General features: G+C 44.7%; 1 protein-coding gene across 7 annotated transcripts in view; it reads right to left on the bottom strand.

The window, feature by feature from the left end:
- LOC120941731 (zonadhesin-like) overlaps nucleotides 1-14361 on the bottom strand; it is a 138804-nt gene that overhangs the window by 92370 nt on the left and 32073 nt on the right. For 6 of the 7 annotated variants that reach the window (XM_040355356.1, XM_040355355.1, XM_040355357.1 and 3 more), the window contains exon 4: nucleotides 7311-7439. In XM_040355356.1, the coding sequence (XP_040211290.1) occupies nucleotides 7311-7439 (129 nt within the window). Of the gene's footprint in view, nucleotides 1-7310; nucleotides 7440-11480; nucleotides 11668-14361 lie in introns of those variants that run through there. The other variant, XM_040355358.1, reaches the window with a different exon arrangement.

Genomic DNA, 14361 nt, shown 5'->3' with positions numbered 1-14361 from the left:
GTATGGTCAGCAGGTAGTTTACCTTGTCGGCCAAACATGAGATAGTAAGGTGTATACCCAGTAGAACAGTGAATGGTGTTATTGTAGGTGTACATCAATTGAGGCAATAGAGTAGGCCAATCACTTCTTGTAGCAGGTGGTACTGCTCTTAACATCTCTATTAAAGTTTGGTTCATTTTTTCGGAGAGTCCATTGCCTTGGGGGTGGTAGGCTGTGGTCCTGATTTTCTGGCAATTGTGAAGTGTACACAGTTCTTTGAAGAGTTGCGACTCAAAGGCAGATCCCTGATCTGTAAGGATTCTTTCTGGGCATCCATATGGCAATAGGAAATGTTTCCAGAAGGCATCTGCAGTTGTTTTAGCGGTCAGGTCCTTGACAGGTACGGCTACAACAAATTTGGTATAATGATCAATGATGGTCATGGCGCATGTGTAACCTGAGCGACTTGGTTCCAGCTTCACATGGTCAATTGCAACTATTTCTAGCGGTGTTCGGCTTACAATGGGATGTAAGGGTGCTTTTTGGTCATGTTTTTCATTTCTTCCAACAGCACAGGTGGAACATTCTCGACACCACTTTTCAATGTCTCCTCTCATCCCAATCCAGTAGAATCTTCTACGGATGGTGGCTTCTGTCTTCTGCACGCCAAAGTGTCCTGATTGATCATGATACATCTCAAGAATGATTCTTGCATCTCGGCGTGGTATTAAGATTTGGTATAGACAATCCGAGGTAATTGGGTCTAAAGTTCTTCTTAATAGTAGGCCCTTCTGTAGGAAGAGATGTTTTCTGTGTCTCCAAAGTTTTGACAATTCTGGATCAGCATTTCTTCTGCGAATTCTTTCAGGTGTTCTTCCGCTGGTGAAGAAATCTTGCAGCTCTCCCAACACTCTGCTTTCATTTTGCAGCTTGATCCACCTTTCTTTGTCCACTTGGGATCTTGGATCCACTTGTTGTTGAAGGTTAAGGACTTTTCTTCCTTTGATGGTGATAATGTCTTGTTGGGCAAAATTTTGGTAAAAAGCTGGCATTTCTACCTCTTCCCAAACATCTTCCTGTGTAGTAGGGTCTTCTTGGGTAGGCAGACGGGATAATGCATCCGCATTTTCATTTGCTTTTCCTGTTCTGTATTTTATGGTGAAATCGTAGTTAGCTAGGCGTGAGGCCCATCTTTGTTCCAATGCTCCCAACTTGGCGGTATTAAGATGTGCTAGCGGGTTGTTATCTGTGAAGGCCACAAATGGTGTTGCGGCAAGGTAATCTTTAAATTTTTCTGTAACAGCCCACATGAGTGCAAGGAATTCCAATTTGAAGGAACTATAGTTTTGGTCGTTTCTTTCAGTACCTTTAAGAGATCTACTAGCGTAGGAAATAACTCTTTCTTTTCCTTCCTGTACCTGCGACAGGACAGCTCCCAGACCTTTCTTACTAGCATCTGTGTAAAGATTAAATGGCTGCTGGTAATCTGGATAGCATAGGATTGGTGGTTCTGTTAACTTCTTCTTTAGGAGCTGGAAGGCAATTTCTCTTTCTGTGTTCCATTCAACTGGTATTGGAGACTTTTGGTACCTCTTAGGATGTCCTCTCAGAAGTTCTAATATTGGCCCCGCAATTTGGGCAAAATGAGGAATAAAGCGTCTGTAGTATCCTGCGAAACTGAGAAAGCTCCTCACTTCTTTCACTGTAGTAGGAGTAGGCCAATTCCGGACTGCGGCTATCTTCTCTGGATCCGGTTTAACACCTTCAGAACTTACAATATGCCCTAAGTATTTGACTTCTGTCTTCAGTAGATAGCACTTAGATGGTTTGACTTTGAGTCCATGTTTAATGAGGATTTGAAAAACTTCGGCCAAATGTTTCAAGTGATCTTCATAAGATTTGGAGTAGATGATGACATCATCTAAGTATAACAGGACGGTTTCAAAATTTTTGTGTCCTAAAAAATGCTCCATTAATCTTTGAAAGGTTCCGGGCGCATTGCAAAGTCCAAAAGGCATGCGGTTGAACTCAAATAGGCCCATCGGGGTGGTAAATGCAGTCTTCTCACGATCTTCAGGTGCCATGGGTACTTGCCAGTATCCACTGGTTAAATCAAGGGTAGAGAAGTAGGCTGAAGATCCTAAAGCTGTCAAAGATTCCTCTATGCGTGGTAAAGGTAAGCATCCTTGTGGGTGATTTGGTTAATTTTTCTGTAATCCACACAGAATCTGATGTTACCATCCTTTTTACGGACAAGGACTAGAGGTGCAGCCCATGGACTATGGCTGTCTCTAATGACCCTGTACAAATCATTAGTAAGACCTCATCTGGAATATGCAGTTCAGTTTTGGGCACCAGTTCTCAAAAAGGATATCGGAGAACTGGAGAAAGTGCAGAGAAGAGCAACCAAACTGATAAGAGGCATGGAGGAGCTCAGCTATGAGGAAAGATTAGAAGAACTAAATCTATTCACTCTTGAGAAGAGGAGAATTAGGGGGGATATGATCAACATGTACAAATATATAAGAGGTCCATACAGTGTACTTGGTGTTGAGTTATTCACTTTACGGTCAACACTGAGGACAAGGGGGCACTCTTTACGTCTAGAGGAAAAGAGATTTCACCTCCAAATACGGAAAGGTTTTTTCACAGTAAGAGCTGTGAAAATGTGGAACAGACTCCCTCCAGAGGTGGTTCTGGCCAGCTCAGTAGATTGCTTTAAGAAAGGCCTGGATTCTTTCCTAAATGTACATAAAATAACTGAGTACTAAGATTTGTAGGTAAAGTTGATCCAGGGTAAATCCGATTGCCTCTCGGGGGATCAGGAAGGAATTTTTTCCCCTGCTGTAGCAAATTGGATCATGCTCTGCTGGGGTTTTTTGCCTTCCTCTGGATCAACTGTGGGTATGGAGTTGGGTGTATGGGATTGTATTGTGTTTTTTATTTTGTTTGTTTATTTTTTTGAGGTTGAACTGGATGGACTTGTGTCTTTTTTCAACCTGACTAACTATGTAACTATGTAACTATGTAACTATGTAATGACATTGGAGTCCTTCATCTCTTGGATCATTTGCTTTACGGATTGGTACATAGTTGGTGGTATAGGCCGATATCTCTCCTTGATCGGTGGGTGTGAACCTGTAGGAATGGAGTGCTTGATAATATCCACTTCTCCATAGTCTGTGGGATGCTTACTGAAGGCATGGTGAAGCTCCTTCACAATTTTTAGCACTCCCTCTATTTGGTTTGCTGGTGTGGAAGCATCTCCCACATGAAGTTCTTTCCACCAGGATGTGTTTACATTTTGGTCCTGTGGGTTCTGTCTCTTGGTAATTTGCTCTGTGGTAGCTGTAGCCACACTGATGACATCTTGAAAAGTGACTTGGATTAGCTGTGCAATAGGACGGTGTTTTGTTAGTGTTACACTGCTATCACTCAAGTTTAGGAGTCGTATAGGCACTTTACCTTCAGAGACTGTTACTACTTGCAGCTCTAACTAGAGGATAGTCTTCCAAAACAACAGGCTCTACCAGGGCTTGGTAGTCTTGACCTTGGATTCCGACTACAGCTCGGCACCACAAGAGAGTTTCGGTGTTGGGTTTGAGGATCACAGATTGCTTATCCCGGATGCGGGCACAGCAAATTTCTCCTTTTTCATTGGTGAATCTCTGTTGCGCATTTAGTACACGGATGGTTTGTTGGATCACCTTCTTAGAATCAGGAGAGGCAGTAGGCACTAACTGGTGCAAGGCTTCTAGCATCTCAACATAACAGTTCCTGAGGACATTCATTCCTAGGACTATTGGAGGGTTAGGGTTATTGTCTCTGACTCGTACCACAATAAGGCCTTGTCGAGGTAGTGTAGTTCCTCCTACTTGAATGGTAGGTTCCCAATAACCATGGACTGGTATGGGTTTGCCGTTACTGGCTATGAGACTCAGCCAGGATTCTGGAGGCTGGGTAAGCTGATTTTGATCCCAGTATTTTTCAAAGGCTGCTTGTTGGATGGTGGTGACTTGGGATCCGGTGTCAACTAGGGCAACAAAAGGAACTCCATTTATTTGAAGTGCCACTTCAGGACGGGATCCAACGTATCTTGGCATCCAGTGGGGATCTTCTGGACCTATTGGTTTACCTCCCGAGGGGTGGTCCTTGGCCTCGGGGGCTTCCCGTTTTAACTGCCAGCAGGATGCTTCTGTATGGCCTGGTTTGTGACAGTACGTGCAGATAGGCCGCTTAGGGGTACTAGTGTGGTCAGGGGGGCGTCCGCCAGAATTTCTGGAATAAGTCTCTCTAGAATTAGAGGGGAAGAGTCTTCTGGACACAGGTTTCTCATCCTCTAGCATTAATGGTTTCTCCCATTGTTCCAATTTTTGGTGGACTTTCTCCAGACTTTTAGTCAGAAAACGGACTTGCTCCGTCAAGGCAGCAACTGCGTCAGGAACTGGAGCTTGGGTTGCCTGACTGACTATAGGTAAAGACTTTACAGGGGTAACCAGCTGTGATACAGGCACGTCAACAGATCTAACAGGTTCTGTTGGTGGGCTTTTTCCCAGTATGCTGATAGCTAGTTCTTTAAAATCTAAGAAGGTAGCGCTTGGATGTTGGGCGGCTAACATTCTTAGTTGGCTCTTTAGATTGTCTGTATCGACGCCTTCAATAAATTGTTCTTTCAGGGTTTTGTCCTGATTTTCTGCCTCACGGGGGTCTACTTGGACAACAGCTCTAAGGGCTTCCTGCAAAGATAATGCAAAGTCTCTGAGTGACTCACCAGATTGCTGTCTCTTGCTGAAGAACCTCATCTTGACCTCTGACACGGTTCTGGGTTCAAAGGTGGTGTAGAGACGTTCAAAAATCTGCTCCATGGTCTTTCTCTCTGAGCTCGGCCAAGATTTCACTTCTCTGAGCGCAGCTCCTTCCAATTGCGCAAAAAGAATCTCCATCTGTTGCTCTGAGGATACAGGGTACAATCTGAACATAGCCAGAATTTTTTCTTTAAAGTCCCCTAAAGTATAAATTTCCCCAGAATATCGTGGGAACCAGGGGGCCCAAAAATAATAAGGCATGATTAAAGGCATTAAGCTTGGTGCTGCAGCGGTTGGTATTGCATTGGGACTGACTGCGGCTGATGCAGGGGGTCCGCTGAGGTCAGGCTGCACATCATCTTCCTGCACAGACATGGTAACAGCAGGTGAGTTCTAGTTAGGTAAGTCAAATGCGTTTTTAGACACTTTTTGTGCGGTGTTGCTATGGGCAACCGCTGTCTTGCGGGTGTATGGCCCTTTAAGAATTTAATGCCAGCTGAATACAATGCTGCAGCAATGTTGATTTTGGGTCTCTGGCAGAGTTCCAGCTATCAGTGCTCCTTATAGTTAGTAGAGGCACCTGACAGGCTGCGATTACTGCTCGGACGGCAAGCAATGCGATTATTTTCTCTTCTTTTGCTCGCATGCGAAGTCTCGCGACTTCTGGGGCGTGCGTTTGTCACGCTCTCCTCCCAGGATTGACACAGCAAAGGTAAGGCGGGCTGGCCGGACAATTTTGCATAAATGGGTGGCACCAAACTTTCCCGCTCTTCAGGGGGTGTCACTAACTTATCCACAGTGATGGCGCAGGAATTGTTCAACAAGAAGGTCTCCGGCAGCCATTTTAAGTGAATGGAAACAGTCAATTCAAATACCGCAAGCGGTTTTGTTAACACACAAACGTCCGATTTTCTCACTTTGAATGCTGCGATTTTTATGCTGATAACTGGGATAACACTTCCATGCAACTTTTAAACCATTTAAACGGTTCTGTGGCCCCACACAGCATGCAATAAGTAAATAGTCTCTCAATAAAGCAAAGAGGCTTATTCTGATGCGACAGTCTTTTAGATAAGGCGCAGGGGTAATAATCCTGTTCGTGACGCCAAATTTTTATGCGACGAGCCAGAACCGCAGGGGAACACGTGAGGTGCACGGTGGGCCGATGAGAGACAGCAATAATACAGTTCATCGGTTTACTCACGGTTAGCAGAAAGCCTCCCTGGGCCGGTCGCACAGTGAAAAGGGAAGATAGCACGAAATCCTCCGGGGCACGCTCTGCGATAGGGAAACGCCAGCCAAGATGGTGGTTGAGGTGCCCGTGATGACAGGGGTGTTTAGAGTGCTTGTGGCGGCTGGGTCCCTTGATGATATTTGTCGTGACGCCAGTACCGTTAATGGTGGTACAACCAGTTGTAGTAGCAATGTTGAAGAATGAGGTAGACAGTGGTAGAATACAACTCACAACTTTTACTGTGTGGTTTTGGTTACAGTACAAACATCCAGTTAGAATACAGTCTCTGGGTAAATAGAGGAGTTCTGCTGATCCACTGCTGATAGGCTTTAGTAGGCCTGGATCTCAGGCTGTGGTTCAGTATAATGCTTACTTGTTCCTGGTCTCTTTTGAATCCAGTGACATGGGTGAGGTTGCCGGAGGCTAATAAATCCTTCACCTTTATACTCAAAGGTCTTTGCTGCCGATTACTGGCTTTTATCCTTTGATTTGAGCAGTTCCAATTTGTCCCTTCTCTGGACTGACCTTCTCTCACCTTCACATTCCCCTTTCCCTCTGCACACTGCTTCCTGTACTGAACAACTGACCACAGATAAGCCTGAGCTGGGATAGATATCCCAGAGTGGTGCTATCCCCATCTTGTGGTGGGAAGTATGAAGCACACCTGACCAGCCTATGAACAGGGATACCACAGGTATACAATGCAAAATGACATGCAATATAGCAATGACAAAGAAGTAATACTTTTGCAGTTCCCACATGTCCTGAGTGGGACGCTGCACAGTCATCATCACCAGTCTATGGGATTATTATCTTGTGGCTCATCTATCTAATTGTAATCCAATAAAGATGACCAAAGACGAGCCGTGTTTTTTTGTTCGGCCAACCGGCTGATTAAAAAAAGGAAGGAACAGATTCCTCCGCCCACAAAAATACTTTATGGAATAAAAGTGGGAGGAGCTCCAGAGTTCTCACTTTTTCTACTGCTTCTGGATCATCACAAAGTGTTTCTTCTCTGAATTCTCCACACTTTTATTTCATGTATAATACTTTTATATCCATTTCATAATCTATTAGTCCTCATTCCATCCGGCGCCCGCTGATTTATATTATTTATATTCAGAAGAACATTCGTCCCAAAGAGAAAACACCTGAAGAACATTCGATGTTTCCCCATCCTCACCCCCGCTGGATCCCTCGTACAGAAGGAATGTACATGGAGTAGTGCTGGACCAATAGTTATGGAGATTCTTTTATAAATAGACCCCAAAGTGTCACCTCCATTCTCTTACCTTGCAAGGCTTCCTCAATGGCCATCGGCAGCACGGGAGTTGTGCGGGTTTCTCCTCTATGGGGATCTCCTCTATGGGGATCTCGCTGGGTTCTGCTGGGACTGTCGGATCTCCGGAATCCATCGACTTCTACAGAATAAAACACAGATTTATCATTCGGTGATGACAAGGACCGGGATCACGGCACAAACATGGGCGGGTCTGATGACAGAATGGGAGGGGCTCAGGGTCATAGGGAGTAATGACCAGTATGCCAAGACCCCGCCTCCAGTATGACTCCTGTACCCGCCTCCAGGGGACACAATGGACACATTGAGGGGAATCTCATGAGGGGGATATGATCTCCATGTATAAATACATAAGGGGGGGGATATGATCTCCATGTATATATACATAAGGTGGGGGATATGATCTCCATGTATAAATACATAAGGGGGGATATGATCTCCATGTATAAATACATAAGGGGGGATATGATCACCATGTATAAATACATATGGGGGATATGATCTCCATGTATAAATACATAAGGGGGGATATGATCTCCATGTATAAATACATAAGGGGGGATATGATCTCCATGTATAAATACATAAGGGGGGGATATGATCTCCATGTATAAATACATAAGGGGGGGGATATGATCTCCATGTATAAATACATAAGGGGGGATATGATCTCCATGTATAAATACATAAGGAGGGGATATGATCTCCATGTATAAATACATAAGGGGGGGGGGGGATATGATCTCCATGTATAAATACATAAGGGGGGGATATGATCTCCATGTATAAATACATAAGGGGGGATATGATCTCCATGTATAAATACATAAGGGGGGGATATGATCTCCATGTATAAATACATAAGGGGGGGATATGATCTCCATGTATAAATACATAAGGGGGGATATGACCTCCATGTATAAATACATAAGGGGGGATATGATCTCCATGTATAAATACATAAGGGGGGATATGATCTCCATGTATAAATACATAAGGGGGGATATGATCTCCATGTATAAATACATAAGGGGGGGATATGATCTCCATGTATAAATACATAAGGGGGGGGGGATATGATCTCCATGTATATATACATAAGGGGGGGATATGATCTCCATGTATAAATACATAAGGGGGGGATATGATCTCCATGTATAAATACATAAGGGGGGATATGATCTCCATGTATAAATACATAAGGGGGGATATGATCTCCATGTATAAATACATAAGGGGGGATATGATCTCCATGTATAAATACATAAGGAGGGGATATGATCTCCATGTATAAATACATAAGGGGGGATATGATCTCCATGTATAAATACATAAGGGGGGATATGATCTCCATGTATAAATACATAAGGGGGGGATATGATCTCCATGTATAAATACATAAGGAGGGGGGATATGATCTCCATGTATAAATACATAAGGGGGGATATGATCTCCATGTATAAATACATAAGGGGGGGGATATGATCTCCATGTATAACTACATAAGGGGGGGATATGATCTCCATGTATAAATACATAAGGGGGGATATGATCTCCATGTATAAATACATAAGGGGGGGATATGATCTCCATGTATAAATACATAAGGGGGGATAGGATCTCCATGTATAAATACATAAGGGGGGGTATGATCTCCATGTATAAATACATAAGGGGGGGATATGATCTCCATGTATAAATACATAAGGGGGGGATATGATCTCCATGTATAAATACATAAGGGGGGATATGATCTCCATGTATAAATACATAAGGGGGGGGGGATATGATCTCCATGTATAAATACATAAGGGGGGGATATGATCTCCATGTATAAATACATAAGGGGGGATATGATCTCCATGTATAATACATAAGGGGGGGATATGATCTCCATGTATAAATACATAAGGGGGGGATATGATCTCCATGTATAAATACATAAGAGGGGATATGATCTCCATGTATAAATACATAAGGGGGGGGGGATATGATCTCCATGTATAAATACATAAGGGGGGGATATGATCTCCATGTATAAATACATAAGGGGGGATATGATCTCCATGTATAAATACATAAGGGGGGGATATGATCTCCATGTATAAATACATAAGGGGGGGATATGATCTCCATGTATAAATACATAAGGGGGGATATGATCTCCATGTATAAATACATAAGGGGGGATATGACCTCCATGTATAAATACATAAGGGGGGATATGATCTCCATGTATAATTACATAAGGGGGGGATATGATCTCCATGTATAAATACATAAGGGGGATATGATCTCCATGTATAATTACATAAGGGGGGATATGATCTCCATGTATAATTACATAAGGGGGGGATATGATCTCCATGTATAAATACATAAGGGGGATATGATCTCCATGTATAAATACATAAGGGGGGATATGATCTCCATGTATAAATACATAAGGGGGGGATATGATCTCCATGTATAAATACATAAGGGGGATATGATCTCCATGTATAAATACATAAGGGGGGGATATGATCTCCATGTATAAATACATAAGGGGGGATATGATCTCCATGTATAAATATGTTTTTGGGGTTAAATTGACAATGTTGATTGATATGGCTGTGTTTGGTAATGCAGCTTGGATGTGGGCTTGTGGATGTCTCTTTTCTGGATATGGGGGATGTCTCTTTTCTGGATAATAGGGATGTCTCTTGCTGGATATGGGGGATTTCTCTTTGCTGGATATGGGGGATTTTTTTTGCTGGATATGGGGGATGTCTCTTTGCTGGATATGGGGGATGTCTCTTTGCTGGATATGGGGGATGTCTCTTGCTGGATATGGGGGATGTCTCTTTGCTGGATATGGGGGATGTCTCTTTGCTGGATATGGGGGGTGTCTTTTTGCTGGATATGGGGGATGTCTCTTTGCTGGATATGGGGGATGTCTCTTGCTGGATATGGGGGATTTCTCTTTGCTGCATATGGGGGATTTTTTTTTGCTGGATATGGGGGATGTCTCTTTGCTGGATATGGGGGATGTCTCTTTGCTGGATATGGGGGATGTCTCTTGCTGGATATGGGGGATGTCTCTTTGCTGGATATGGGGGATGTCTCTTTGCTGGATATGGGGGATGTCTCTTTGCTGGATATGGGGGATGTCTCTTGCTGGATATGGGGGATGTCTCTTTGCTGGATATGGGGATGTCTCTTTGTTGGATGTGGGGGATGTCTCTTTGTTGGATATGGGGGATGTCTCTTTGCTGGATATGGGGGATGTCTCTTTGCTGGATAATAGGGATGTCTCTTTGCTGGATATGGGGGATGTCTCTTGCTGGATATGGGGGATGTCTCTTTGCTGGATATGGGGGACGTCTCTTTGTTGGATGTGGGACTGTCTGGGGAACCAGGGAAGCACACATGGGGTCGGGACACCAGATACAAGAGGAACAGGAGGGGCGGCATTTACTGTTACATCTTCCTCCTGTGGCAGCTGAATCCCATCGGGAGGGAGAAGGGGAGTGGAAGCCGACTTTCAGCTGCTGCAGGGGATTAATCCTCAGGATTAGGGTGTGCCTAGGCACACCCAGCACACCCTGTGTGCACACCTATGGCTGTCACCTAGGGAAGGGGGGCGAGTTCCTGCACCTGTCCTCTCAGAAACAAAGCCCATGTAGGTGAAGTTGATCCAGAGAATATCTGATTGGAGGATCAGGAGGGAATATTTTCCCCTGATGGAGAAAATTGGATCATACTTTGCCTGGGGGGGGGGGGGGTTGCTTTCCTCTGGATCATCTGTAGGTGTAGTTTTGTATCATTTGTTTTCCTTCCTTCTGGTTAAACTGGATGGATATTTTATAACCAGACTATACATGACAGATACATATTGATACATTGTGAAGACTTCTCTGGAGATCTGCAGAACATGGTAAATATTATACACACATGACAGATACGTATTGATACATTGTAATTATTATACATACATGACAGATACGTATTGATACATTGTCCTTATTATAGATCTGCAGAACATTGCTCGGTGATAACTAGGAATTGATCTCTATGGACATTTCTAGTTGTGTCTATAGAAGGTCTTGTGATGGGGATGGAATGTTCCTGGATGTGAGGAGCCCCCACACCGTACACCCCCCCCCCCCCGGGGACTCACCTTTCCTCCATCCCGGTACTCCGTCTGGTCACCATCAGATGGGGTCACCAGCAGCACGCAGACCACGAGACCCCCCAAGATCAGCAGAGACCTCATCACTGATCCTCACCCCGATCCTCACTACAGCAACAAGACAGAAAGACGTACAATGTGTGGCCCCCACCCTCCGTATACCTCATAGCAGATCTTATATACACCACCTTTCCCCTCCCCCTCCCCTCTTGCTGGGACTTGCCGGCTGTGGGATCCAAACCTACAGATGAGTCAGAACCCTTCCCTGTTCTCCTGTCACATCTTCGTCTTTTGTCTTTATCTGATGATATAATTCGGGGGAAACTGGAAATATTGGAATATCGTGCGAAAGTTCACAAATGCAACTGAAAGCGGAGATTCCACCCGCGATTATTATTTTTTTTTAAAGTCAGAAGCTACAAACACTGCAACTGGTGACTTTTAATAAGGACACTTACCTGTCCTAGGCGCCCGCGATGATGGGCCCCCTGCCGGCGATCGCTCGGTCCCGGCGCCGCCTCCATCCTGACTAAGGGAAACAGGCAGTGGAGCCTTCGTGGCTTCCCTGCCCTTTTCCTACTGCGCATGCGCGACTCGCACGGCGCTTTGTGAATGGGGCAGATACACACAGGGCCAGATTCTTGTAGAATCTGCGGTGGCGTAGCGTAAGCCATTTACACTACGCCGCCGCAAATTACTGGAGCAAGTGCCGTATTCTCCAAGCACTTGCTCCGTAATTTGCGTCGGCGTAGTGTAATTGGCCCGGCGTAAGGCCGCGTAATTCAAAGGGGGCGGCTTGTATTTAAATTAAGCGTGCCCCCGGGCCGATCGAACTGCGCATGCGCCGGGCGGAAAAATAGCCCAGTGCGCATGCTCCAGCTCACGACGGAAAACGTCAATGACGCGACGTGAGCGTCATTGACGTAAAGTTGTATTCGCGAACGACTTACGTAAACGACGAAAAAAAACGACGCTGACCCGACGCCATACTTAACATTGCATACGACGGACCTACGTAAACTTGCCCCTCATTATAGCAGGGGCAAGTTTACACTTACGGAAACGTCGTAAAATCACTGCGTCGTCTGCGCGTACGTTCGGGAATCTCGCGTAACTAGCTAATTTGCATAGACGACGGGGAAAACGACGATGCGACACCTAGCGGCGGGAAAAAAATTGCATTTAAGATCTGACAGCGTAAGAGCCTTACTCCTGTCAGATCTAATAGGTATCTATGCGTAACTGATTCTAAGAATCAGTCGCATAGATACCCGGGGCCAGATTAGGACTTACGACGGCGCAAATGGCGTTGCACCGTCGTAACGCCTTTGAGAATCTGGCCCACAGTTCCCAGAAGGCAGCGCGCCCCATTCACCAGAAGACACCGTGATTGAGGATGAGGAAGAAGACAACCGCGGTGGAGGAAGAGGCAGAAGAGCTACTTCCGCATAGCAACCACCCTTTCTGGTGAGTATAAATGTTTTGATTTTTTTTCCACATTTTTTTTCCACATTTTTTTTCCACATTTTTTTTTCACATTTTTTTTTCACATTTTTTTTTTCACATTTTTTCCACATTTTTTTTTTCACATTTTTTTTTATTTTTATTTTTATTTTTGGGAGGAAAAAAAATCATGGTGGAACTCCCCTTTAAAAGTTGAAACTATTATATGAGATAGAAATAAATCTAAGAAGTGATGATATATAATCACTTAAAGCGGAGGTCCGCACAAAAACTGCCGCTTTTCGGAACCCCCCCTCCCCCCTCCGGTGTCACATTTGGCACCTTTCAGGGGAGAGGGGGTGCAGATACCTGTATTATACAGGTATTTGCACCCACTTCCGGAATTTGACTGCCACGGGTGTCACTCCACCCCCCCCCCGCTGTCTTCTAAGAAACACACAGGTCCCAGGAGACAGCGGGGACCACAGAGGACTAGGGTGACCACTGTAACGGTCAGGGGTTAACGCCGTTACGATATTCCATTCCACCAACCCACGACAGCTTCCGACCCTCCACAATCCAGCAGACGGGACACATTGGATTTCCCCCAGAATAACGAGACACACAGCTCTGTTCTCTGGTTCCAAACAGATAGATCTTTTAATGGTAAATCTCAGGCTTTTTATACAGTTAGCAACCAAAAAGCATGCTGCAGTAATCAAAGGGACAATGACACACTCCACCCACAACATCATACAATGGGTACTAACGAGTCCCCCTCAATCCACATCTTAGACAGACATTGTGACTCCGCGATAAACTATTCTCACCTGCTACACAATACACATTCCTTTAGTGATCATAAGTCAGACGTCTGATCTTTAGAGTGTGCTAAATCACAACACATATTAGCATCAATAGACTTTCACACAATACAGTGTCAATTAGCATAGCACAATGAAATATCTTGGGAGCCAGAACCAGGGGCGGACTGACCATTCGAGGGCCCCATGCCACTAGGGGGCCCCATCAGGGTTTCCTGCCTCAGTAAAACCAGGGACAGTATATAAAAATCAATGTTTAAAAAAAAAATAGAAGATTTTATCTGCCCCGCCTCTCCAGTACCTTTTCAGTGTGTGTATGTGTATTCTGTGTGTATGTATACTGTGTGTGTATATTGTGTGTCTGTGTGTATTCTGTGTGTATGTATACTGTGTGTGTATACTGTTTCTGTGTGCTTGTATACTTAGTGGCCCCATAATCTATTGCCTGGGGGCCCCATATTCTCCTATTGCCCGGGGGCCCCAAAATCTCCTATTGCCTGGGGGCCCCATGAGTTGTCAGTCCGCCCCTGAGCCAGACTGTCTACCAAGCTCCAATCCACATCACCACAGTAGCAGACTTAATTAGCACAATAGACAATAGA

The sequence above is a fragment of the Rana temporaria genome, chromosome 5, assembly GCF_905171775.1.
Source record: "Rana temporaria chromosome 5, aRanTem1.1, whole genome shotgun sequence".
Taxonomy (NCBI): Eukaryota; Metazoa; Chordata; class Amphibia; order Anura; family Ranidae; genus Rana; species Rana temporaria.
Note: the sequence above shows the minus strand (reverse complement) of the source record. Positions and strands in the feature narration are given on the sequence as shown.